General features: G+C 44.2%; 2 protein-coding genes across 2 annotated transcripts; both read left to right on the forward strand.

Annotated features, from left to right (window-relative positions):
* Positions 1–138: 138 nt before the first annotated feature.
* On the forward strand, positions 139–2,746 carry MRPL18 (mitochondrial ribosomal protein L18). Its single transcript, XM_042886712.1, has 4 exons — positions 139–312; positions 932–1,112; positions 2,094–2,328; positions 2,545–2,746. Exons 1-4 carry the CDS (start codon positions 249–251, stop codon positions 2,614–2,616), a joined length of 552 nt encoding a protein of 183 aa, XP_042742646.1. The 5' UTR covers positions 139–248; the 3' UTR covers positions 2,617–2,746.
* Positions 2,747–3,087: 341 nt separating this feature from the next.
* Positions 3,088–13,849, forward strand: PNLDC1 (PARN like ribonuclease domain containing exonuclease 1). Its single transcript, XM_042885672.1, has 19 exons — positions 3,088–3,178; positions 3,619–3,676; positions 3,798–3,871; positions 4,493–4,526; positions 4,675–4,798; positions 5,467–5,555; positions 6,066–6,166; positions 6,944–7,023; positions 8,020–8,157; positions 8,858–8,927; positions 9,192–9,277; positions 9,466–9,521; positions 10,824–10,891; positions 11,331–11,384; positions 11,598–11,640; positions 12,128–12,227; positions 12,708–12,883; positions 13,052–13,150; positions 13,675–13,849. The coding sequence occupies exons 1-19, from the start codon at positions 3,103–3,105 to the stop codon at positions 13,745–13,747; spliced, it is 1,599 nt and encodes a 532-aa protein (XP_042741606.1). The 5' UTR covers positions 3,088–3,102; the 3' UTR covers positions 13,748–13,849.
* Positions 13,850–22,629: the final 8,780 nt, after the last annotated feature.

Genomic DNA, 22,629 nt, shown 5'->3' on the forward strand with positions numbered 1-22,629 from the left:
AAAGCCACTCCGCCTCCCTGGACAACCTCCATTACCGCGCAGCCTCCACGCGGCCCATCCGTAAAATACGACCTCTGCGCGCGCAGCAGCCCGCCCACTGCTCCCACGTGACACAACCACCTGGGCGGAAGTGGCCCCCCCAGCTTCAGGAGGGAGGTGCCGGCCTCACCCAAGATGGCGGCGCCCAGGGGTCTCTGAGCGCCCGGGAGGTGACTGTCGCCTGAAGTCGTGGCTGGCGCCGGTTCTCCATGGCGCTGAGCAGTCGCGGCTGCATGTTGCTGGTGGCTGGCCGGCTCCGGGTGCGTCGAGCGGGTAAGATCGACTGCTCTGTCACTCTCCAAACCAGCTTTGTCCAGTAGGAGGCGTCGCGCCCCCTGTGCTGCCAGATCGGGTGTCTCGGTGCGGCTGCTCCGTGCTGCGCGGGCCCGTGCTGCCGCCGGTAACGGCTGCTGTGGGATGGGCTGGGGGCTGGCAAGCGGGGCCTTGAGCCTTAGCCAGGTGGAGTGGTTTCCGCTGCTGTTCCGGAAGTAAAAAAGAGCGTAGCGGAGTGAGTTTGCAAGTGTGATAGCGTGATTGGTGATCAGGTAGGTGGGATAGATAGATGGGTTTTAACTAATTTGGTACTGCAGTTCTTGGTTCCTTGTGCAGTTCAGTGTCAGTATTTCCTAGAGCCCTGATTATAGAAATCTTGTAATTATTCTCCAATTTGTGTTATATGCACACATCTTAAAACGTAGTTGAAGTTACACATACCTTCAGTTTATATCTTATGCTCTATCTCATAAGTTGAAGAAAGAGGCTGAGGTTTGATAACCCACTATTTTGTATTTGATCTACTGCTTGTGTTATATATAATTCCTAACTTTTTTTTAATTTTGTTTTCCCTTCTTTTTTTTTTTTTTTTTTTTTTTTTTTCCTGCTTTCCTTTAAGGTTTCTGTTATGCTTCAACTACAGCTAGCCTGAAATCTGAGAGTGAAATAGACACAAGGGAGAATGAGGTTGTTTCCCCAGAGTTCACTAACAGGAACCCTCGGAACCTTGAGCAGTTGGCACTTGCTAGGAAGGAGCGTGGCTGGAAGACAACATGGCCAAAGCGTGAATTCTGGCACAGGTGAGTCAGAAGACCACTAGGGGAGGTGAAAATCCAAAATAAATAAGAATTAAGAAATATATACTGTATGGAATTTCCATAAGATGTACTTTTTGGGTTATTGAATCAGTTAATCCTTCAGCTATTCTTAATTGGCAGATACCTTTTATGTTCAGAGAGTAATAGATTGTCATTGCATGAAAGGTAGCGTATGTTTAAGATCTTTCTGTCTTTAAGATAGTAATATTGATTAAACAACTGCAGTTTAACTTAGGATTTTGATAGTCTTGTGCTGACCATGCAATATTGTCTTACTTGAGGTACTTGATTGGTTTTTTTATTTTGTAAGAAAACGTTGATTGCTTGCCTTGTGGAAAACAAGTACATCTTAAGCTGGGGAATCAATATCATTATTTTCTTCTTGAGAGAAGAACTATGTACAGTTCATTCAAATCTGGAAATCTGATTTTTTTTTTCTTCCTGATAGTGCAATAGGAAATACTGTGCTGTTAACAGACTGTAGTTGATAAGGTCTTAGCAATGCTCTTTGGCCACTTGCCAAACCTGACCAGTTGCTCTCAGCTGTAGAGAAAAAGACTTTAAGAGGCTGTATGACAACCCCAGAGTTGCTTTTCAGTCAGAGCAGTTCCCTCACACAGACAGCAGTACATCATTGTACAGATGCACAGTGCTTGTTTTTGGGGTGAGTGCATATATAGGCACTATAGGGCCAGGCACGTGATTGCTGAAAAGTCACTCTTGGAACTTCAGTCTCTTTAACTGGTAAAAGGAGTCCTATTTTATGTCCAAATAAAGTAAGAAATAAAGTCTGCCAAATTAATAAAAGCAATATTAAGAAGAAATCATTATATTAATAGTTCCAGTGCACTCAATGTTGTCTCATAAAGCAAATAACTTCAGTTACTGACCGTATATCAGTGTGTTCTCTCTTTAGATCTGGGAAAGGCATCATACTCCATGTTGCATTTTTCCCTTCCCCAGGTTACGGCTGGAGCGGACACAGCATTACGTAGAAGCCTTTGTGGAACGCAGTAATGGCAATGTTGTGTTATCTGCCTCTACTCGAGAGTGGGCTATAAAGAGGCACCTGTACAGTCCTAAGGGCGTTACAGCCTGCAGAAACCTTGGCCGTGTTATGGCACAGCGCTGTTTGGAAGCGGGAATCAACTTTGTGAACTTTAAAGCTGTTATTCCTTGGGAACGTCGTTGTGATTCGGCAAGTACCTAAAACTTGATTTGCCTTTTTTTTTTTTTTCCCCCCTTTCTAAACATTGATTTATGTTTTTGCAGCAGTAGTTTCCTTATCTGGTTTGACTGTTTCTATTTGCAACAGTCCAAAGGGTAACCTTGACAGGCTACACACTCTGTGTCCACAGTGATGTTTGGGTGCTGACTGCTTTCTCTCTATTCACATCTCTGTCTTTCCAACAAGGTCCAGGAATTTGAAAAAGCAATGACGGAGGGTGGTGTTGTTCTGCGGGAGCCGCGGAGAATCTACCAATAAAATGGAGACCACTGGGACAACTTCCAAGGAACATCACTCACTTCCTTAGGTGTGGGTCCAGCCACAACGAGGGACTGGAAATGGAAGGAGTTGGAACATGGCATCTAATAATAAAATATTTATAAATAAATAGAAGCGTTGAATTCCTGATTATGAAATTTCCAACACTTTTCTTTATACTGGAATGAAACATTCATCTTTATCACTTCGGTCCCTGCGCGTCTGACTTAGCAAAAAATTTAGAACAGTAATTTAGTTTTGTGTAGTACTTCGTGAAAAAGAAAACCGAAAAATTTACGTTCCCCCAACCGCGCCTTGTAGTCTTGCATCCCGTTGCGGCTCTGCGCAGCCCAAGGAGCACAGCTGCGCGGCCATCCGGCCTGCGTGCGCCTGCCCCGCCCCGGCAGCCCCGCGGGCATAGCGGGCGTGGCGCGGCGCGGCGCTGCCCTGCCTTACCTGCGCGAAGGTTGCTGCCCGACGGCAGCCATGGACGTGGGGGCGGCGGACTTCGCGCGCTGCCTGCCCAGCCTGCGGGACCGCGTCGGCCGCGCCGCTTTCCTGGGTGAGCGCTGCGCGCTCGCGTGGGCTCTGCTGTGTGGCCGCTGCCGGCCACGCCGCCTTCGGGCGTGCTCCTGGTCGGAGTGCTGCGCCTCTGAAACTTCAGTCTTGTAAAGCTGTGTGTAAATGAGGGAATGCACCGAGAGGCGCTTCAGCAGCTTGTTGTCCATAAAGACGCCATGGCAGACAGGAGGGCAAAGGATGCTGCTCTCGTATATTGTGAACCATATCAGTTCTAGCTCGCAGCAGCACCGTGCTCTGCTGCCAGCTCCCCGTGCGGCAGCTGCCCTCATACAGCCACGCTTTTATGGCAGTCGGTCCCTTTTCTTTGAAGCTTGCTCTTCGTGGGTTTGAGGAGAGGTCCTTGCCCAGATGCTGGTGAAATGCATGCTTCCATTATCCGGTGTTTTTATTTGTTGTTTTGGAATTCCTTCTCTTTAACAGGCCTGGACATGGAGTTTACTGGCCTACATTCAGTTTTCCTACAAAATTACCAGCCCAGGTAAGGCTGTTGGGCTTCACATGCAGGGGAAAGCTGCTGCTCAGATGTTGTGGAAGTGAACCTGAGCATTGCAGCTCTTCTTACCCACATCACCTTCCCCACCCTCCTTGTTATCTATCAGCTTGTTTGACTCCCCAGCTGAGCGGTACCGGAAGGTCAGGCAGAGTGTGCAGCGCTTCACCATCACACAGCTGGGTGAGTGCCATGCTGGCAGAAAGCAGCCTTCAGGGGATTGGTGTTTTCTTCCTCTGAGCCAAGCCATAGGTACTGATCTTTATAGAATATGAGGACTAGTTGTGTGGTCTGTCAAGCATACACAGTAGAATTCAGAATAGCTTCCCAGAATGTGATCACCAATTTATATGGTATTGGAACAACAGGTTGCCCAAGGAGGTTGTGGATGCACCATCCCTGGAGGCATTCAAGGCCAGGCTCTGGGCAGCCTGGTCTGGTGGTTGCACATAGCAGGAGGGTTGAAACTAGATGATTATTGTAGTCCTTTTCAACCCAGGCCATTCTATGATTTCCAGCCCCCTGCTGAGCCCTGCAGATTGCTGTGTTTGTGTTTTGTGAACTGGGCCGTTGATTTGCTTTGGTTGGTTGCATGATATTCTCTGAAGTTTAATAGAATCAGTTTTCTAACATTGTAAATAACTTGAAGTCTTGTGGGCCGTATACTTCTCACTGGTCTAAAGTTGTTAGTGAATGAGAAAGGTGCACTCCCTCAGGGTCATTGCATCACATTATTAATTGTCACAGCATCTGTAGATATCAGTCCAACATCATCATTTCAATTAACGTTTCTCTCTCTTGCAGGGCTAGCAATATTCTCAGAAGAAAATTCAAACAAGTAGGTAAAAAGCGTCTTTTCCACATGGCCTTGCAATTACCTTTCAAAATGAAGGCAGTGTGGTTGTACTGCTATGCAGAAATCTCTTGGGAAGGGTTATGCAATATCTTGTCATTATCTTCTAGTGGAGTTTTCCTTTTCGTTGTAGGTATGTGGTGCATTCATACAATTTCTTTCTCTTTCCATCAACTTTGGGAGTTATGGATGCTGAATTCACCCTTTCTGCATCTAGCATTCAATTCCTGTCTCACTATGGCTTTGACTATAATAAGGTAGGTAGTCTGTGTGCTAGGAATCTAGAACAGAGGAAATCTGTACAATTACAGGAGAACTTAGTATTAATGTCCACACACTGGGGGTAAAAAGCTGTTTGCTAATGTATGAATACATAGTGTGGTTTATTATCAACGGGGAGAAGAAACAGTGATTTTCTGAAGTGCCTTAAAGTCAGTCAGCACGTCTTTGTCAGCCTGCAGCACATTTCCCCATCTCTGAAGAACAAGAGGCATCTCTAGTGAACATACAAGTCAGTAGAGACTCCAGAGGGTGTCTTTGTTAGCCATAAAGGTGGGAAGCTCTCAGTTTACCTGCATCTTTTCTATTGCCAGATTTCCAATAAAACTGAGGCTATGTTGTTACGTAAGAGCACTGTTTAGCAATTCTAAGCAGGTAACATGGTGTGATTTTTTTATCTTGACACATGAATTATCTTATTTCCTTAAAGGAAAGGTGAAAGCACAGCAAAAACTTGTGTCCTCCTTTATGTAAATATGTATCTTGAATTACCATCAGTTGGTGTTTTCCAAGAGGCTGTTTTTAAAATGAGACACACCCTTATCACCTTAATACATGCCAGGTTTGAATCTGGCCATGCTGTTCTCTTATCTGATGCAAGAAAGTCCAGGGGCAAATAATCAATCTGGCATTTTTTCCTCCTCAGTTCCTGAAAGATGGAATCCCGTACATGAATGAGTTACAGGAGAAGATGCTTAGCCAGCGTCTCTTAGAGGGTAGCTGGAAAGTTTGCAGGTGAGTGTTACTTAGAGAGATGGCTCCTGTAATGTCACTGCTGACAGCTATCTTTTCTCAAATCATGTTTTATAAAACCTGTTGATCTGAATGCCTTGCTGCCAACTTTTTGCACATACTGTGGTTTGTCCTGAGTAGTACTGAGATCACAGAATTGCTGAGGCTAGCAGGGATCTCTGGAAGTAATCTGCTCCAACCCCTGCTCAAGCAGGGACACCAAGAGCTACTTGCTCAGGACATGTCCAGGCAGCTTTTAAAGATCTCCGAAGAGGGAGGGAGAGATTGAAAAGCCTTACACAGTCTCTCTGGGCAGCCTATTCCAGTGCTTCTTCACTTGCACAATCAAGAAGTGCTTCCTGATACTTTGGTGGAAAAAATCATACAATACAATCTAGATTTGGCTGGATAATTGGGAAATTCTGCATTCCCAGAGCGGGGTGTGAGTCTCCCTCTATGGAAATAGACAAAACAATTTCCCCCATTCCTTCTTCATCCCTGATCCTGCTTCAGTGCTCTGAACATGAATGTTGTGAAGAAGACTATTGATGAAGTGACCTGTTGGATAGCAGCAGCCAAGGAAGAGGACTCAATGGTTCTGCAGGATCTGAGTGGTATGAAGCAGGGTGCCTTCCTGTGGGCTCTGAGTGGCTTTGTCACTTGTCAACATCTGGGGCTGCTTGTTGTTTCCTCCTTCTATCTATGTCTCTGTTCTTGTCAGGAATTTCTCTCTGAGCTCTGCTTTTCTGTGTTGTTGTGGTGTTGGGTTTTCCCGTGGCAGAGATGGATGTCTGGGTGCTTGGACCAGAAGAGCTTGCTCTTTTGCTTTCACTGGTTTCCATTGTGTGCTTCAGAGTAGCAGCTGGAAAATTCATAGTTGCTCTGAAACAGGAAAGCTTTGGATTTGTCTGCAGTGGGCTTGTTTTCAGTACAGGGGGATTTAGAAGAAGATGGGACTTCATCCACAGTATATTACCACCCTTGTGCAGCAACAGGAAAGACCCACCAAGCCACAGGGCACCTCATGCTAGTAGGCATAGAAGATCATTTGCAACCCATGTTGCTCTTCTGTAAATGCAGCCTTTTTTTTTTTTTCTTTTTTTTTTCCCCTCCATAGCTCTCAGGAATGTCTTTCTCTCTCCACTCATTTTCAGTTGGTATTTTCCTTTACTTTGTGTCCTCCCAAAAGCTTATTTGACTGAAATTCTCCATGTGACTTTTTTTTTGCTGTCACCACATGTGCAGGAATGTATTAAGATCGTATCATTCAGGACTGTTTTTTGTACCCTGGAGTAGAACCATCTGGTTAGTCCCTCTGTCTAGAAAAAAGTGTTTTGCTAAACAGAATTATTTGCACCTCTAAAGTTTTTACTACTTCATTTCTGTCTTAGATTCTCAGATGCTTGATGTTCAACTGGTTCTGCGACAAGCTCTCCCAAACGTTTGGACAGAGCCTCTCGGAGACAACGAGGTGAGCTGTAAAAGAGTTTCCACCTTGGTAGGTAGGACTGACATTCCCACAGTGATTCTGAAGTGTTGCCTTTTAATAATGAGTCCAAGAGGAGAAAGCAGTGACAAAGAGACACAAAGAGTGTCAATTCTGAATCCCTTTACTTGGGATCTCACAAAATTGAATAACTTTGGTTATTGGAACAGTTCCCAAGTGGAACTGTTTCCCCTGTGACCACAAAATACCTTGAGTGAGAAACACTCGTCCTTGGGGCAGTTCTGCAGAAACTCTCCCACTGCCTTTGAAAAATCTCTCCTTTAATACCTTTGCAACAAATAGCAGTTTTCAGCCTTTTGTGTTTTTTCTTTGCTGTCTTTTGCCATACAGTTGCTTTTTTTTTTTCACTTTTGTATGTCTTGCTTTAGTGGGATATGCCTTTGTTTACGTTGGTATTTTCCATTTGATGCAGTATTTTCTGAATTAAACCAATGGCTGCAGACATTTTAGAACATGGCACAGTAGTGGTAACAGTCAGTTGCTTAGAAATGGATTATGGAGGGGGTTTTTTTGTTCTTATTTTTTTTTCCTTGCTTTAGTTCTGTTTTGGCTTGATAGCCATTATCAGCAGAGTGACAGGCTTACCGAGCCTGCTCACCTGAAGCACAGCCTTTGGGGATTCAATCTGTGCAATGTTTTTGTTTGTTTGTTTTTCGGTTCCATAAACTTATAGTATTGGCATAAAGTTAATTATGTTTATTTGTGGTCCAAACTATCTGTGATAGGAGCCATCCTCTTAAAAAGAAAAGCATTAATAAGGCACCATCAGAAGAGGTCTCGTATTAGTGGAGCACTGACCTCAAAAGGGAAGGAAAGTGAGCCTGGCTGTTCTGAGGTCTCAGAGATGCACATTCTCTCATCTTTTTTTCTTCATTTTTCATACTAGAAGTGGATCTTGAATCCTCAGCATTCAGTACACACAGGTAATGTGGAAGGCTGATACCCACTGTTTTTTTTCAGGTAATGGTGAAAAAAGTGAGTCCGCAGCATCGTCGCCTTCTGGAAAGCTCTTCTCATGACTCCTGCCAGAAGGAGCTCATTCTCACATCTGCCCGGGGCTTTACCAACCTTTTCCAGATAATTGTTAAAGCTAAAAAGGTAAAATGACCCATCGCTATTCTCATTTATTTATTTTTTAATCTTTTATTTAACTTGCTGTTCTGGATGTAAAAGCGTGATAAGAGATAAAGTAGCTTGTGTTAAATGACTCAGCTCGTTCAGTGTGATCATCCTGTTCAGTTGTCAGTTGTCTACTTGAGTAAACGCAAGAGTCTGCAATGCTGAATCCTTGTTACAGCATGAATCACCATCTAAGAAAGCTGAGCAAATTTTTGTTTTGAACAAGTTAAGATTTCTAGCATGTGGCAGACCTGTTTCTTGGATCATGCACACCTTTGTTGTGATTATAGATGACAATTCTTGTGTTCTGTATCCAGATTACTGAACGAATTTCAGCTTCAGAGGGCTTTATGGGTGATAAGGAGGTGATGTCCTTCCCCTTCTGAGTAGGACTGTAAATCTGATCACTGGAAGATACTACCACTGCTCAGCTGAACGGGAATCTGCCCCATAGTTCCTTCAATCCACTCAAAATAGAGTTCTACAGAAAAATACCCTCTTCAGAGAGCCCATAAGTCTGATTTCCTAAAAATACTAGTCTTGATATAACTCATGCAACCTGAATTACTTTTGGGAGGAAAGGATTACAGCTGTTGAGCAGGCCTGAGGTTGGTTACATCTGAGTCCTTCTGCAAAACTGTGCTTCAACAGGCTGTTGTTATGTTTGTTCTTCCAATAGCCTCTGGTGGGACACAACATGCTGATGGACCTCTGTCATCTCCATGACAAGTTCTACAACCCCCTGCCAGGTAATGCTGTGCATATCTGCTGTCCCCAGGATCTGTGCCCCCAGCAGCTGTCCTTGCAGCAGGGGCGAGAGGGTGAGAGCTGGTGGCCCTTCACCACCCCAGCCACCCACAAAGCTGAGCAAGCAACAGTGCTGATCACCTATCTCTTCTGTGCCCTGCTGGAACAGGGCATCATTCCTCTGAGTACACTTCCTGTTCTTAATTGTTTGAAATACCATTGGCTTCTCCTCATTTTTGTAATGTCTTTGTGTGCTTTGCTTTCAGAAAGCTATGAGGAGTTTAAAAAGAATATTCACCACCTGTTTCCTGTCCTCATAGACACCAAGACTGTAACAAAATCCATCTGGAAGGTGAGATGGAAAGATCTTTCTATGCGGACTTACATCTCTTTCATCCAGTAAAGAACGTGTGATGGTCACAGAGCTGTGATCAGTTCTAAGTGTTGCCTTGAAACGGTCTGATTTCAGATCCCATTTAATGAGGCAGCAGGATCAGTGAATGAACTCACGTGGTTTTCTAACCTCGATTTGTTTTACAGAACTATCAGTTTCCTCGAGTATCTAATCTTCTGGAGGTGTATGAGGTTTTGTGCAGGTCAGTGGTGGGCTATAAAACTTCTGTAGTCCATTTTGTTTTCATGGGAAAAATATTTTGTTTGTTCATAATTTTCCTCCTCCCAAACGTTTTCAAGCTTGTTTCTTGTCTCCCTAAATTTAAGAGCAAAAGCTTTGCTCATATTTGTTATAAAGTAATTGTGAAATTTTATTTTTTTTTAAGTCAATTTTCATCTAGCACAATGGGACTACAGTCCATGAGATGTTGAGATGTACTGTAGTTTCTACTGTGTAACTGCAGAGTATCAGGGCGGTGGGCATGGTTCAGGCTGTCCAGGGCAGGGGGCATAGCCTCAAGTGCTGGAGTTCAAGGTGCGTTTGGACACAGCTCTCAGACAGAGGGTTTGAATTCTGTATGGCTCTATGTGGAGCCGGGGGCTGGACTCGATGTTCCTTGTGGGCTCCTGCTAACTTGAACTATTCTATGCTTCTAGTTATGTGGTTATAGAGATGCCTGTATTCCAAAATACCAACAGGACTTCATAGCTTTGTAATAGCTTTCCACCTTTATTTCATTGGTCTCGAGGTTTGCTTGCAAGTAGCCTAATACACAGCTGCACAGCTTGTGGCATGTGATGAAATGAGTGAATTTAAATTCTCAGTGAAAACACTGATTTGAAATACCCGCTCTCAGGAAAAAGCTTCTCTTAGCTGAAAGCAGGAACTAAGTACGATAACCTAATGGAGCATCAGTAGATCCTGTATTTCATCAGCTTAGCCGTGGTGTGTTAGAACACTTAACCTTTTCTACACTTGTTCTGTGGATAAATTGCTTGTATGTGTTGTAAATACTTGGTAGGAAAATCAAAATTTCCCCTCACCCTCACTCCCAAAAATCAGATACAAAATTAGAGCTTATAAAAACAGCATTATTCTGTGGTGGGTGTTGTTATTGTTTTTAGCTGTTTCAGACTGTAGGTTCTCAGAGGTCCTGTGTTTTTTGTTCTTTTGTTTCAGCCATTCCATGGGTTTCAGTTTAATCTGGTCCGTTGATTTTCAGTTTAATTCACATTTTTGCGTGCAGTTAGAACAAATATGCTCCTTTGCAGGTTTGAATGGAAGAAGACTGAAGTAGTATTTAGGAGTTAAGTTTTCAGAAAAACTGGAAGATTGCGTTCAGCAAAGTACCTCACCCTTCTCATGCAGTAGTTTAAAAGTTGCTTCTAACATGTTCAGCAGCTTTTTCTAAAATGAAGCCACAGGTTACTAGAGAACAGGCATGTAACTTTGTCTCTAACATACCGAGGAAGGACAAAAATCTTACATGTCCATTTGTCTTCAGCAGTGACTTAAATCCCATGGATCCATCGTGTCCAGTGATTGCTCTTGCAAGCGACTCTGTGCGATACGGTACAGTTTTTAAGCACACCTTCCAAGTTGGGAGTTTTGTTTTACTCTGTGGATGTCCACAGGCACAGCATCAGTGAGTGTGAGTAGGACTGCTGACTTTACATCGAGCTGCTGGTACACAGTTCCCATGCCATCGGTAGCGTTAAACACAATTTGGTTCAGGTCTTCATGAAAGTTAATTTTGTTCTTATGTGCATCTCACTAAACTCTTCAGACATTGGTATAAGTGCTGCCTTTTTGTTGGGGTCATTTTAAAATGCCTGGTAGAATCATAGATGTGCCATAGGTTGTAAAGGCTTTAAGGGGAGGGAGGGAACAGCTGAGCAGTGGAGGAATAAACAGCAGAATGGATCTTACAGACATTAAGGTTCTGTGGCCAAGCATTTTCCACAGTGTGCTAGAGGTGTTTGTTTCTTTTTGATTTTGTTGGACGCTTCAGCTGAGAAGGCGGCTCCTCATGAGGCAGCGTATGATGCATTTCTCTGTGGTTCAGGTAAAATGCTTCTTCAACACTTTTTGTTCGAATGTGACAATGCCTTCCCTGCTCTGTGGCTCTGTTGTTTATTTAGTGATAAGAAGCATTTGTTTAATATAATGTTGCTGTTAGTAACTTAGCACTTCAGTGAGTTTTGTGCTTAAAGTAATTTCCATTAGTTGTGTTTCTACAGTTTTTGTTCTAATGGCACCTCGTTGTTCCTCTTTCTAGTTCTTCTGAAGTCAGCTCATTTGCTGTTGTGCAGCTTGACAGAGTGAGTGGAGCTTAAGGGTTTATTAAGAATTGTTACATAGATGGATTTTACGGAATACAAGTCATGAGTTGGTTCTGGCTGATGTTTTGTATTCAGGCCTTCCTTTTGGGTAAAAGAGCGTTATTGAAAATGTCACTGTTCTAATTAGATTGTTATCTTATAAATCTGAAAGTAGTAGCTTTATGTCAAAGCTGACATTTAGAAAAATGAAATTGGGGGCCATGAAATTGCTCAGAGGTTGGGAAATGGCACAGTGAATCCTTTATCCTTGGATCAGCTCTCTCGGGGTCAGTTCACTTGGTTAAGGGTCAATTCATTTTCCATTAGTTTCCACTTCTGAAATCTCTGTGATTCGGTGACTTCAGTTAAGCCACTGTTCAAAAATCCTTTCCCTGTGCTTGCAGCTTTTTGGCTTCTGTAGATGATGCTAAGGTTCAAAAAACCCATTTTCTCACAAAACTTTCTTCCATTTTGTTTTCTGATGTAGCGATGCAGCGAAGGCCAATTCTTCTTTCTCTCAGTATCTCACCATGTTAGCCGAGTATTTGAACAAGGTGAATGTCATCCGAGGTGGCGTCTCAAGCATTGTGCGTATGAATTGCAGGTCTGTAACCAGGTGGTGGGATATGTAGGTCCGTAGCTCAGCTGATGCATTCATTAGAGAACAATTCACCTTGCCTGGGCCCACCTTGGCAGAAGCTGTCTCCGTGCGGGTGATACAAATGACCTTTCAAAACGTCACTGAGTTCAAGTTCTGCCTTATGGAGTTTGTTACTGTTGTTATCCTGTAAGATGGCATTAGTCCCTTCATGCTGCGCTGACTTGCTGTGCCCTGGCAGAGAGCTTGCTGTTTCTCTGTTTTATTTTTCTACATGATAATTGTGAGTTTGCTTTTATGACTCACATTTAGAAAAAATCCTTGGGCAGAAGAAACATAACTTCACACCATCAGCTGTAATGTACAGAGGACTGTCTTATTTTTGTGTTGCATTTTGCATGTTTTCTGTTAGTGGTATTTCTGCGGTGTTGCTGGGTGCAGATATGTCTCAGTATTGCACATTTTCCAGAACTTTTCTGGGGAAGATGCTTCCTGCCAATACCCCCCTCCCTTGGTTGTCTGTGTTCGAGGTTGGCCACGGCTGGATGAAAGGCAGATCTACCAGGAGTTGCAGCCTCTTTGTCGCTTTGATATTAGACGGCTTTCAGAGAATCAATTCATTTTGCTCTCCAATAGATTTAAGCAGTAAGTAACCAGAAAACCCTTACTTTCTGTTACCTTAATCCTCTCATCCAAGTTCTCTCCCACTCTCTCCTGTATCACTCTATTTAGACAGAGAGATTCCTGCTCTGATGTGTGAGATTTCATAAGCAGCCTGGGAGTCATGGTTAATGACATCTCTTCTCCTTACAGTGTCATTCGTGTTCTGCGTGATTACAAAAATCACCCTAAGCTGCAGATCTCTGTCTATCGCCACTGGAGGCACTCTCCTCATGTGAACTGCCTGTTAAAGTGAGTTACGGAAATCACATGAATGGGGACGAGGGAAGAAAGGCATTTCTTTCAGTGCCTCTGCCCTGTCACAGGAGCAGTGTGCTGTTCTCTGGCCATGTCCCAGAGAACAGGGGATTCAGAAGCAGGCTCCTGTGCTGACTGTGCGTTGGTGCTTGTGAGCTTTCACTCCCGGGCAGCAGGAGTGATCTTGATCTTCATTAACTAAGGAACGTTTCCCCATGGATAGCACAAAACTATGTGCCATGGTAACAGACAGAGGATGACCTTGATAAGCTGCAGTGCCAGCTCCGGGCCTGGGAGGAGGAGGCAGAGTCTCCAGGTGTGGGATGGCTGTGTTTCTTTCTACAGAAGAGTTGAAAACTCAGTAGTAGGAGAGAATTCTAGATTCAAAGTATGTCTCTCTGGAGAGGCAGTGACAGCAGTGCTTGTCAGTGGTGCATTTATGGCCTGACACAGTCTGGAAAAGAGTCAGTTTTGAACAAGAGCAAAATTAACAGTATTTTATCATTCTTCCCCTTTAGAGTCTCTGGTATTGTGGCACTTTGGTCTCTGTTGGCCTTTGTGCTTGGAGGATCTCCTTCCTGTTCACCATAAATGACTCTCAGATGAGCTCTGAGGAACAGATCCTTTTTTCTTTTCTTTTTTTTTTTTTTTAAATGTTTGTTTTGTTTCATTTTCATTACATTCAATAAAGTACGAGCAAAAAGAATAGTGTTTGTAATTGCCTTTGTGGAAAAGTGTTTTTGAAGAGGATGTATTGGGTCCAGCTTGTGTTCCTTTGTAATCTGTTCAAAGCACACAGGTGCAGATTGTGCTTTTATGACTGATTTACTTTGATTTTTCTAGTGGTGCTTTGCAGTTATTCATAAGCCAGTTTGTTCTCAGTGCTTGCTCTGCTGCATAGAACACTTTTGTGCTGAAGTTCTGGAAGTTATGAAATGAACGAGACTATTTTTAACGGCAGTTGTAAAGCAGGGGAAATGTCACTGTTTACCAATTGGAAATGGGCAGAAACCACTCTGGAGGCTCATGAAGTATTATGGAGAATATAAAATGACTTGCAGTGCTGTGAGTGTCGTGTATTTCAGCGATAGAGCTGAAGCTAATCACAGCTAAAGGGAATTTATTGACTTCCAATTTGTAGAATATACACAGGTCAGGTGAGTTGGCATCGATTTGCATTTGCTTCTAGTGCTCAGCATGTGAGCCTTCCTTTATCCAAAGATACCACAGGGTGCACTGTTGATCAGTTTCTCTGATACAGCTGCTGTGTTTGTCAGCCCAGGGACTGCAAGCTTAAGAACTTTTTTTTTTAAAACAATTTTCCTTCTTAAAAACAACCTGCTGATCCGCGATGTCCAAATAACGGTCTTTAGATTTCATTGCTCAGCACCTAATTTAACGGTGTCTGTAGTCAGATAATATATAGAATCTGCATTTAGCTTACTCTGAAATGCTTATTGCTGTGGAGGACCTTACAGCAACGACAGTATTGCGGTGTGCTTGGCACTCTGCTACTAATGGTTAGCTGCTCTGCTGATGTGCTGGAGAAAAGAGCACTGTATCTTCAGCTGTGGTTCCTGATCTCAGCAGAACGTGTGGTTTGCAGCTGTCATTTCATAAGATAGCTCCCAGCCAGGCAAGTAACGGATCTGACTTTTTTTTTTAACCCCTGCAGTAGTGGGGTTTTCTGTCACAGCGTTCCTTTAAATAACAGCACAAGTATCTCCCTGTTTATTCTGTCATTCTTCTTGTCTTTTAGCATCACTAGAGATCCCCTTGTATTAAGGAAAGCACAGGCTCTGAACTGTGTGGTTTGGGAAAGTTCTCACTTTCAGCTAGCTACTTAAATGTGGGGGAGATAAAGCCTCTTGCTTTTCATCTTTACAGTCTAGGGAGTGTGATGTTATAGAAGCCATTACCTCTGAGAAGCACTGCAGTTTTTAAGAGAGCATGCACTTTAAGTAACGAAAAATCGATTGTGCTGTTTTAAATTTGGCTTCCTTTCTCCTGTTTCCTTTTCCAAATGACACACAAACAGCAAATCAGCTCCTAGCACTACTGATTTCTCTCTCAGTTCATCCTCTACAGAAACAAGCTTCAATTCTAAGTAAAACAGAGATTCTCTCACCTCTTTTTGAGAAAGAGCCCTTAGGTCCAACAATGCTTTCCCCTCCTCCAAGGCACAGACATGCCTCCTGAAGTAAAATATTGTAGCAAATCAAGGCTTGGCTTTCCTGCATTAGAGTTGGGAGAACATAAAACACTGTAGATCCACTAGATACTCCTACTACGTATCAGCTAAATTTGTGTTCAGCTTTTATACATAAGAAATGTGGACAGGTTGAATATATTCTGATCTCCCTTGGGGGAGGACTTTCAGAAACAAGTTGCCAGACTGTAATAACCCAGGGTCACTCACTCAGAGCCTTTTGAAGACATCAGTTAGATGTACTAGCAGTCAATTCCCATGAAACGGTTTAGCTGGGGGCCAGACTGACAAATCAGAGCAGCAAATTTTAGCTGTGGGAAATGATATTCAATTTTTTCTGAGTAGCTCTAGATCAATCTCCCTGAGCATGCCAACATGGCCATTCTGACCTCAGCTGTCGTTTTTTCTCCAGGCCAGGAAATTGTTACTAACCAAAGTTAGAAGTACTGGAAGTAGTTCTTGTGGTGCACATTCCTGTATGCCTTCTACAGGGAGTGCGGGCACTTATCCTTATGAAACTAATTTGAGGTGATGCATCCTGCTTTGTCATTCCAGCACTCAAGAGGTGCACCTCAAGTTGCTCTAAGGGCTGTCAGCTCAGAAATCAAACCTGCTGCCTCCTGAAGTCAGTGCTGAAACCACAGCGAAGTCCCTAATAGAAGTTATTGTGAACCTCAGCACCATTAGAAGGTTTTACTTTAGCTTGTAAGTCTGGAAAGAAGAATTTCAACAGTCAGTGAAACAATTGTAAAGATCTCTGATAAATATCTAACCCTGCAAATGGAGCATTTCAGGTCACAATTTATCTGTTTCTAAGAACAACTTGATTTTTGATACGCTTCCTTTTTGTCAAATGTTCATGATTAGGTACCTTTTATTTTCTGAGTTAATGTCTCTGTTCCACTGGGTATCCTCTCAGGGCATTTCCTGCTGCCAAACTCCCAGAGTGGAAGTCTGGCAGCAGAGGAGTTCAGCATTCTCACATTAAAAGAAATACCATCAGGTCTCCCCAGAGCCTTCTCTTTGGAGGCTGAAGAGCTCCAGAAGAGATGTAGAGGAGAGGAGAAGTTCCATTCCTTGGATCATTTTTGTGGCCCTCCTCTTGATGTTCTCCTACAGGTCCACACCTCTCCTGTACTGAGAGCTCCATATCTGGATGCAGTACTCCAGATGAGGTCTCACCAATGCAGAGCAGTGGGCAGAATCACCTCCCTCAACCTGCTGGCCATGCTTCTTTTGATACAGCCCAGGCTATGGTTGGCTTTCTGGGCTGTGAGAGCACATTGCTGGCTCATGACCATCCACCAGTACTCCTGGTTCCTTTTCAGCAGGGCTGTGCTCCATACTTGGATCCCCCTGCTTGTACTGATAGCAGGGCTTACGAAAAAAAGAGCCCAACTCCCAAATAGTCTTCAATTATGCAAAAAAGAAAACAATCTATTGTGCCATAAATGGAAGAAGCAAACTTGTGGCTCGTGGTTTCAGTGGCAATTCCAACTAGTAATGCCACTGACACACCTGAGGTTCATCTGAATTTCTAAGCATTGAAATCAGTGGAAGAATCATCAGTAACCCTTCATTCTGTACTTGGAACTAATGCAGAATATTTTATTTGTTTCAGAAGACTTGGCACTAGTGATCGGGTGCAGCTGTGGCTTGTTCTAGATTTGCTGTAAAAGACACTGCTAGAAATTTCTGCTTTGCCTCCAGCTTTTGATTACCAAAGGTCATGCTGGCTATAATTTCCCATTGTTTAAAAAACTACTCACAGCCAGCATAACTGGACATGCAACATTTGCTTACCTGACAGAACTGATTCGTTCTGTGCCTGAAACACCTTCAGCAGAGGTAGTTGTTCCCACATAGAGAAAAGGATTTGCAAACTCACAAGCTCCCACAGCTGCCTACAACACTTGAGACTTACCCGTCCCTTGGGATGTGGGATGGAGCTGCTTGATGTCATTGCTCCAATAGGGCTGCTGGGTCATGGGAATTGATGCCACAGGATATGTGTAGGGCTCAGTGAGGGGTGTCTGCATCTGGGGGCATCACAATGGAGTGGGGATGCCTATGCTTCATAGTTTGATGAATATCCTGGCTGTATCATGGCCAGAAGGCTAATGGTATCCTGGTCTCCATCAGAAGAGGGATGGCCAGCAGGGTGAGGGAGGTGATTATCCCTCTCTACTCTGCCCCTCGCGAGGCCCCAGCTGGAGTACTGCATCCAAGTGTTACATCCCCCCACACAGGAAATATGTGAAACTTTTGGAGAGGGTCCAGAGCAGGGCCACAAAGATAATTCAAGGGCTGGAACATCTCACCTGTGAAGATAGGCTGAAGGAACTGGGCTTGATCAGCCTGGAAAAGAGAAGGCTACAGGAAGAGGTTGTGGGGTTTCTTTCTCTGGAGACATTCAAAACCTGCCTGGACGTGTTTCTGTGTGACCTGATGTAGGTGTTCCTGTTCCAGAGGGGAATTGGACTGGGTGATCTGTTGAGGTCCCTTCCAATCCCTGATATTCCATGATTCTGTGGGACCTCATTGTGGCCTTCCAGTATTTAAAGGATGTTAATAAACATGAGGGAAATCAACTTTTTACAGGGGTAGATAGTGATAGGACAAAGGGGAATGGTTTTAAACTAAGGAAGAGAGATTTAGGCTAGATGTCAGCGGGAAGCTTTTTACTGAGAGAATACTAGGGTGCTGGAACAGGTTGCCCAGAGAGGCTGTGGATGCCTCATCCCTGGACATGTTTGAGGCCAGGTTGGATGGGGCCCTGGGCAATCTGATCAAGTACTTGATCTAGCAGTTAGCAACCCTGCCAGTGGCAGAGAGGTTGGAACTTTATGATACTTGGGGACCCCTCCAACCCAAGTCATTCTATGATTCTATGATTAGTACAGCTGAAAAGCATGCTGATGGGGGACAGAAAGGCAGCTGGAGCTCTTCCCTAGTCCCATAGGCACCTTTTAGCTCTGATCTGCACCAGACAAAAGGTGCCACACCAGCACAAGGCCCCTTTGAGCAGACAGGCCCGAGGGCTGGCACAGCACCCAAGAGGAGTGGGCAGCCTGCAGCCAGGGGCAGGGCTTCTTTCCTGCTGCTCTCTGTCCTTCCCACCCTTTAGCACCATGCTTAGTTTCTGTGGTCCAGCTTTTGGACAGGTCTTTCTGGTTAGAGCACATAGGTGTTTTTTTCCATGGTTACTCTCAGAGACTTTGCAGCCCAAGATGGGCTTTGCACTTTGGCCTCCCCAAGCCCAGCTGGAGATCTGTCCTCCTCCTGCTGCTCCTTGCCTCCTTCCTGGGAGATGCAGCTGGTGGGTGCTCCCACTGCACTGCCCAGCCCCTGGAGCGAGGCCCTCGCTTTGCTTTGTGCTCCAGAAGTTTTCCCAGACAATCTTGCATAGTGACTCACTGTCTTTATAGTCCTGAGAAGTTAGAAATGCACACCCACCTCGTGCCTGAAGACCTGGGTTTCCCACTCAGTCCTGACTCTGCTGTTGTTCTCAAATGGCCGTCTCTGCTTCATCTCTCAGGACTCTCCGTACTGCTGTCAGAACTGGCTCCCAGACCTCAACCTACTCCATCCCTCACACAGAGGCAGACCAAAGTATTTGCAATGCTGCTGATAGGGTTGGACAAGGCAGAAGTGTAAACCAGTCTGAACAACACTGATTTAGACGTCCCAAATTTCAAAAGGCTTTTGAGTCTTATGGGCATGGCAAAGATGAGGAATGCCATGATGGTGACAATGATGTGTGATGTCAAATCTTATCTGGGGCCTCTGTTGCGGCAGGTTCTTTTGGGCTGCAGTGAACAAGATCCGACTGGAGAGAACCATGAGGAGGGGGTAAAAATAGGAGGTAGCTATTGCACTGCTTATCCCAGAGCCCTCAGAGAGCAGAGCTTGGTAGACCTTCAGTTGGTGAAGTGCTCTATCCCACTGGTGATCAGGAAAGCAGCACACCCACAGGCTGAGAAGCTCCATGTGGGAGCAGTGTGTGCAGACATTGCTCTGTGTTGAAAACTGTCAGAAGAAAGTCCGGTGTTGTCCCCAGTGGAAAGAAAACTATGCCCAGCAATGAGTAGCGATAGCTGAGAAATTCTTCTGAACAGGTGACTGCAGGTCCTCTGGAGTCAGCCTGTATAGCACAAGACAGCTGGAAAGAATGACAAACTCGGTGGACAGTTTTAGGACAAAAGCCTTCCACTACTTGAAGGGAGTTTATAAACAGGAGGGGGACCGGCTGTTTACGAGGGTGGATAGTGATAGGACAAGGGGGAATGGTTTTAAACTGAGACAGGGGAGGTTCCGGTTAGATATTAGGAGAAGTTCTTCACATAGAGGGTGGTGATGCACTGGAACAGGTTGCCCAAGGAGGTTTTGTGGATGCCCCATCCCTGGAGGCATTCAAGGCCAGGCTGGATGTGGCTCTGGGCAGCCTGGTCTGGTGGTTGGCAACTCTGCACATTGCAGGGGGTTGCAGCTAGAGGATCACTGTGGTCCTTTTCAACCCAGACCATTCTATGATTCTATGATTTAATGAAAAGCAGTAGGTCTCCTCCTCTTCATCTTGAAACAAAGAAATCAGAGAATGATAACACTACCACCTAATCCCAACATGCCATGGGAAAGCACTAAATGGCAAATATGCCTTCAGAAACAATGTGCCGTCTTCCAGGCATTGGATTTGATCTTGTTAGGCTTTGCTGATCATCTGCTAACGAGGTACAATGTGATTAAGTGACTCTGTTGTGATGTTCTCTGAAACATGAGCTCTTTTCTGTGAGCAGGAGGGGAATTAATATTCTGCCATCAGTTTGCATTACTGCAGCTAGTGGAAACATGCCAGATAATTTTTAGGTTCCTAGGTATTATAATTTAGAGTGACTGTAAATAAATTAATTTCTTATGAGTCCCATGCATTAGGAAGAGAACAGATACAGTCTGTGAATATTATGTAAATTAAATCACTTCACCAAAGGAGAGACAGGTTTATTGAACACGTCAGAGCTAAAGCTGATATGCATTCTCTTCTGCATATTCTGTTACAAATATTGTACTGAGTGATTCCCAGTTCCTTGTTGCAGCTGGGTTACAAAGATCTCATCTCAAGCATGAAAGGGGGAAAGTAAAAATAGTTCCTTGCAGAGAAAAATCTACTCATTAGAGAGGGCTGCTGCAAAGGTTAGAAATAAAATTCTGCAAATTGCATAAATGCCCAGGCTGACAGTACTGAGCTGATTCGCACAGCAGATATTCCCATTTAAATAGCAGTGCTTGCAAACAAATAACTACTAAAAAAAAGTATGATGTGAACCTACTGATCTTACTTCTGCGGATAGGCATTAATAACCCACAGCCCTGAGACAATAAAGAATACTTCTTTTGTGATAAGAACCCAGCGAATGTGAAAGTGTTAGCAAATTATCTATATTGCCACACATTTAGTCAGCTACCATGTACTATTAATGAAAACCAGTCTGATAATACTATAACTGCCATCAAAGGAAAAGTCACAACAGTTTTCTATAGCCATGTTTATGTAATCCAAAAGTTTGTCGTTTTATGGAGCACACACAGTCATAAAGCAAAATGATTTGTCACCAGTGTTAAAATGACAATTAATGCATTATTTTAATATATACATATACCCAGGGATAAATAAGTAACAGTCTCATCTGATTTTGCATTCTTTGCTGTCTAGTGTAGTTTGCTCATATTTACACAGGCTTTGAAAAAACAAAAAACCAACATTCTACAAAGCACTAAGCGTCTCTTTATTGCTTTCATGGTAAGAACAGCCAATACCATTCAGCACTTTGCAGGACGAGGACCTACATTTTCCATGTAAGTTTTGATCTTTGCTGTAATTTGTCTCCAGGATCAAGCTGGGTGTGCAGCACAGAATCCTTCAGTTATGGTATGCTGATTTCAGTTATTCTCAATATCCAACAGAAGATGGGAGAGGGAAGTTCGCAGATCTGTGTAAGCTCAACTGTGTTACTGGCTTGTGCTCTCTAAAATTCTTTTCTTTAGGAAAAGAGAAAAAGATTTACTTGAAAGAAGGAAATTTCTGGTGCGCTTTGGTGCTAATGGTACCAACTGAAAATATTCACAAAAGTCAGCAGAACTGAGTCTTGATGGAGAATGAATACAATTTCTGTTGATGGCTCTGCTTTGCTTTGCAAATGCCTTTCAGTGCCAGAGCCGTCCTGTTGAAAAGCCTACCTTGTGCACTAACACAGCATCAAGAGCCACTGGGGAATCGACAAAGGCACCGTCCTCCCTCCAGCCACTTCTCTTCTGTTTGCCTTGTTGGACTTTGCTTTACACACATGAGGCTGTGCACTGTGTGATCCTTCCACATCTTCCCTTTCAGAAGGAAACCTTTCCATTATTTGCTCTTCAGTAAGTCAGGCTTAGCACATCTCACTTACACTCGCTCTTTAGGTAGGCTCCAAAGTAAAGAGACTCTTTCACCCAGACCTCTCTGGAGATGATAGAGAGAAAGAAGTGCAGGGAAAGCTCATGTTTCCTCCATCAGCAGAGCGCCTGCATGGGACCAGCCTGGGCTTTGCCCCTTGCTCCTATTGTTTTCTCCTGAAGGATCAGCTTACTTGACCTGGAGAGCACACACTTCAGTCAGACATAGCTACAGCAACAGGAAGGCAATGGTAGCTTCACAGGACAAAAGCTGTGAGGGAAATGAAGATGGTGCTTTGGAGCTGTCTTGGCCTGCTGCCAGTGCCTGTCCAAGAGGCGCAGCCATGTCCTTACATCAGCTTCTGAGAAAGTAAATGATGGTAGTGTGTGTGTTCAGGAGCATGGGAGTTGGCTGGGAGGAATCCATAGTCCTGAGGGCTGTGTCACCGTGCTGGGTGCTCTGCTGGTGGTTGTTTGGACTGGGGGATCTGTCTCATAACAGACAAGGCTAAGCCAGCAGAAAGAAGGAAGCGTAGTGTGCTTGAAGTACGGTGCCAGCATGACATGCTGTGGCTGTGGAGGGAAAAAATGAATTCATTCACTCAAGTGAAAGGTACAGTCCCCCCTGGGCCCCAGGAAGAAAGGCTCTGCAAAGTTGGAGTGACTGAGAGGATGTTCCATGTCTCCAGCATGGAAAAGACAGGAGAAATGCTCAGCACCGACCCGTGAAGCAGGAAGCAAGAAAGCCCTTCTTCCTGCCCAGACGTGAGGAGGTGCCATGCCAAAAAGTGCGGCCAGTCATATCCTGTACAACACATACTGCCCCTGAGAGCAG

This window comes from Lagopus leucura, unplaced genomic scaffold (assembly GCF_019238085.1).
Source record: "Lagopus leucura isolate 7727_CA_CO unplaced genomic scaffold, USGS_WTPT01 Super-Scaffold_73, whole genome shotgun sequence".
NCBI lineage: Eukaryota > Metazoa > Chordata > Aves > Galliformes > Phasianidae > Lagopus > Lagopus leucura.

Coding starts and splice junctions, on each gene's coding strand:
- PNLDC1 (XM_042885672.1), top strand. CDS start 3,103: ATGGACGTGGGGGCGGCGGACTTCGCGCGCTGCCTGCCCAGCCTGCGG. Junction 8,158..8,857: donor TAATTGTTAAAGCTAAAAAG/GTAAAATGACCC, acceptor TTCTTCCAATAG/CCTCTGGTGGGACACAACAT. Junction 11,385..11,597: donor TGCATTTCTCTGTGGTTCAG/GTAAAATGCTTC, acceptor TCCTCTTTCTAG/TTCTTCTGAAGTCAGCTCAT.
- MRPL18 (XM_042886712.1), top strand. CDS start 249: ATGGCGCTGAGCAGTCGCGGCTGCATGTTGCTGGTGGCTGGCCGGCTC. Junction 313..931: donor GCTCCGGGTGCGTCGAGCGG/GTAAGATCGACT, acceptor CTTTCCTTTAAG/GTTTCTGTTATGCTTCAACT. Junction 2,329..2,544: donor GGGAACGTCGTTGTGATTCG/GCAAGTACCTAA, acceptor CTTTCCAACAAG/GTCCAGGAATTTGAAAAAGC.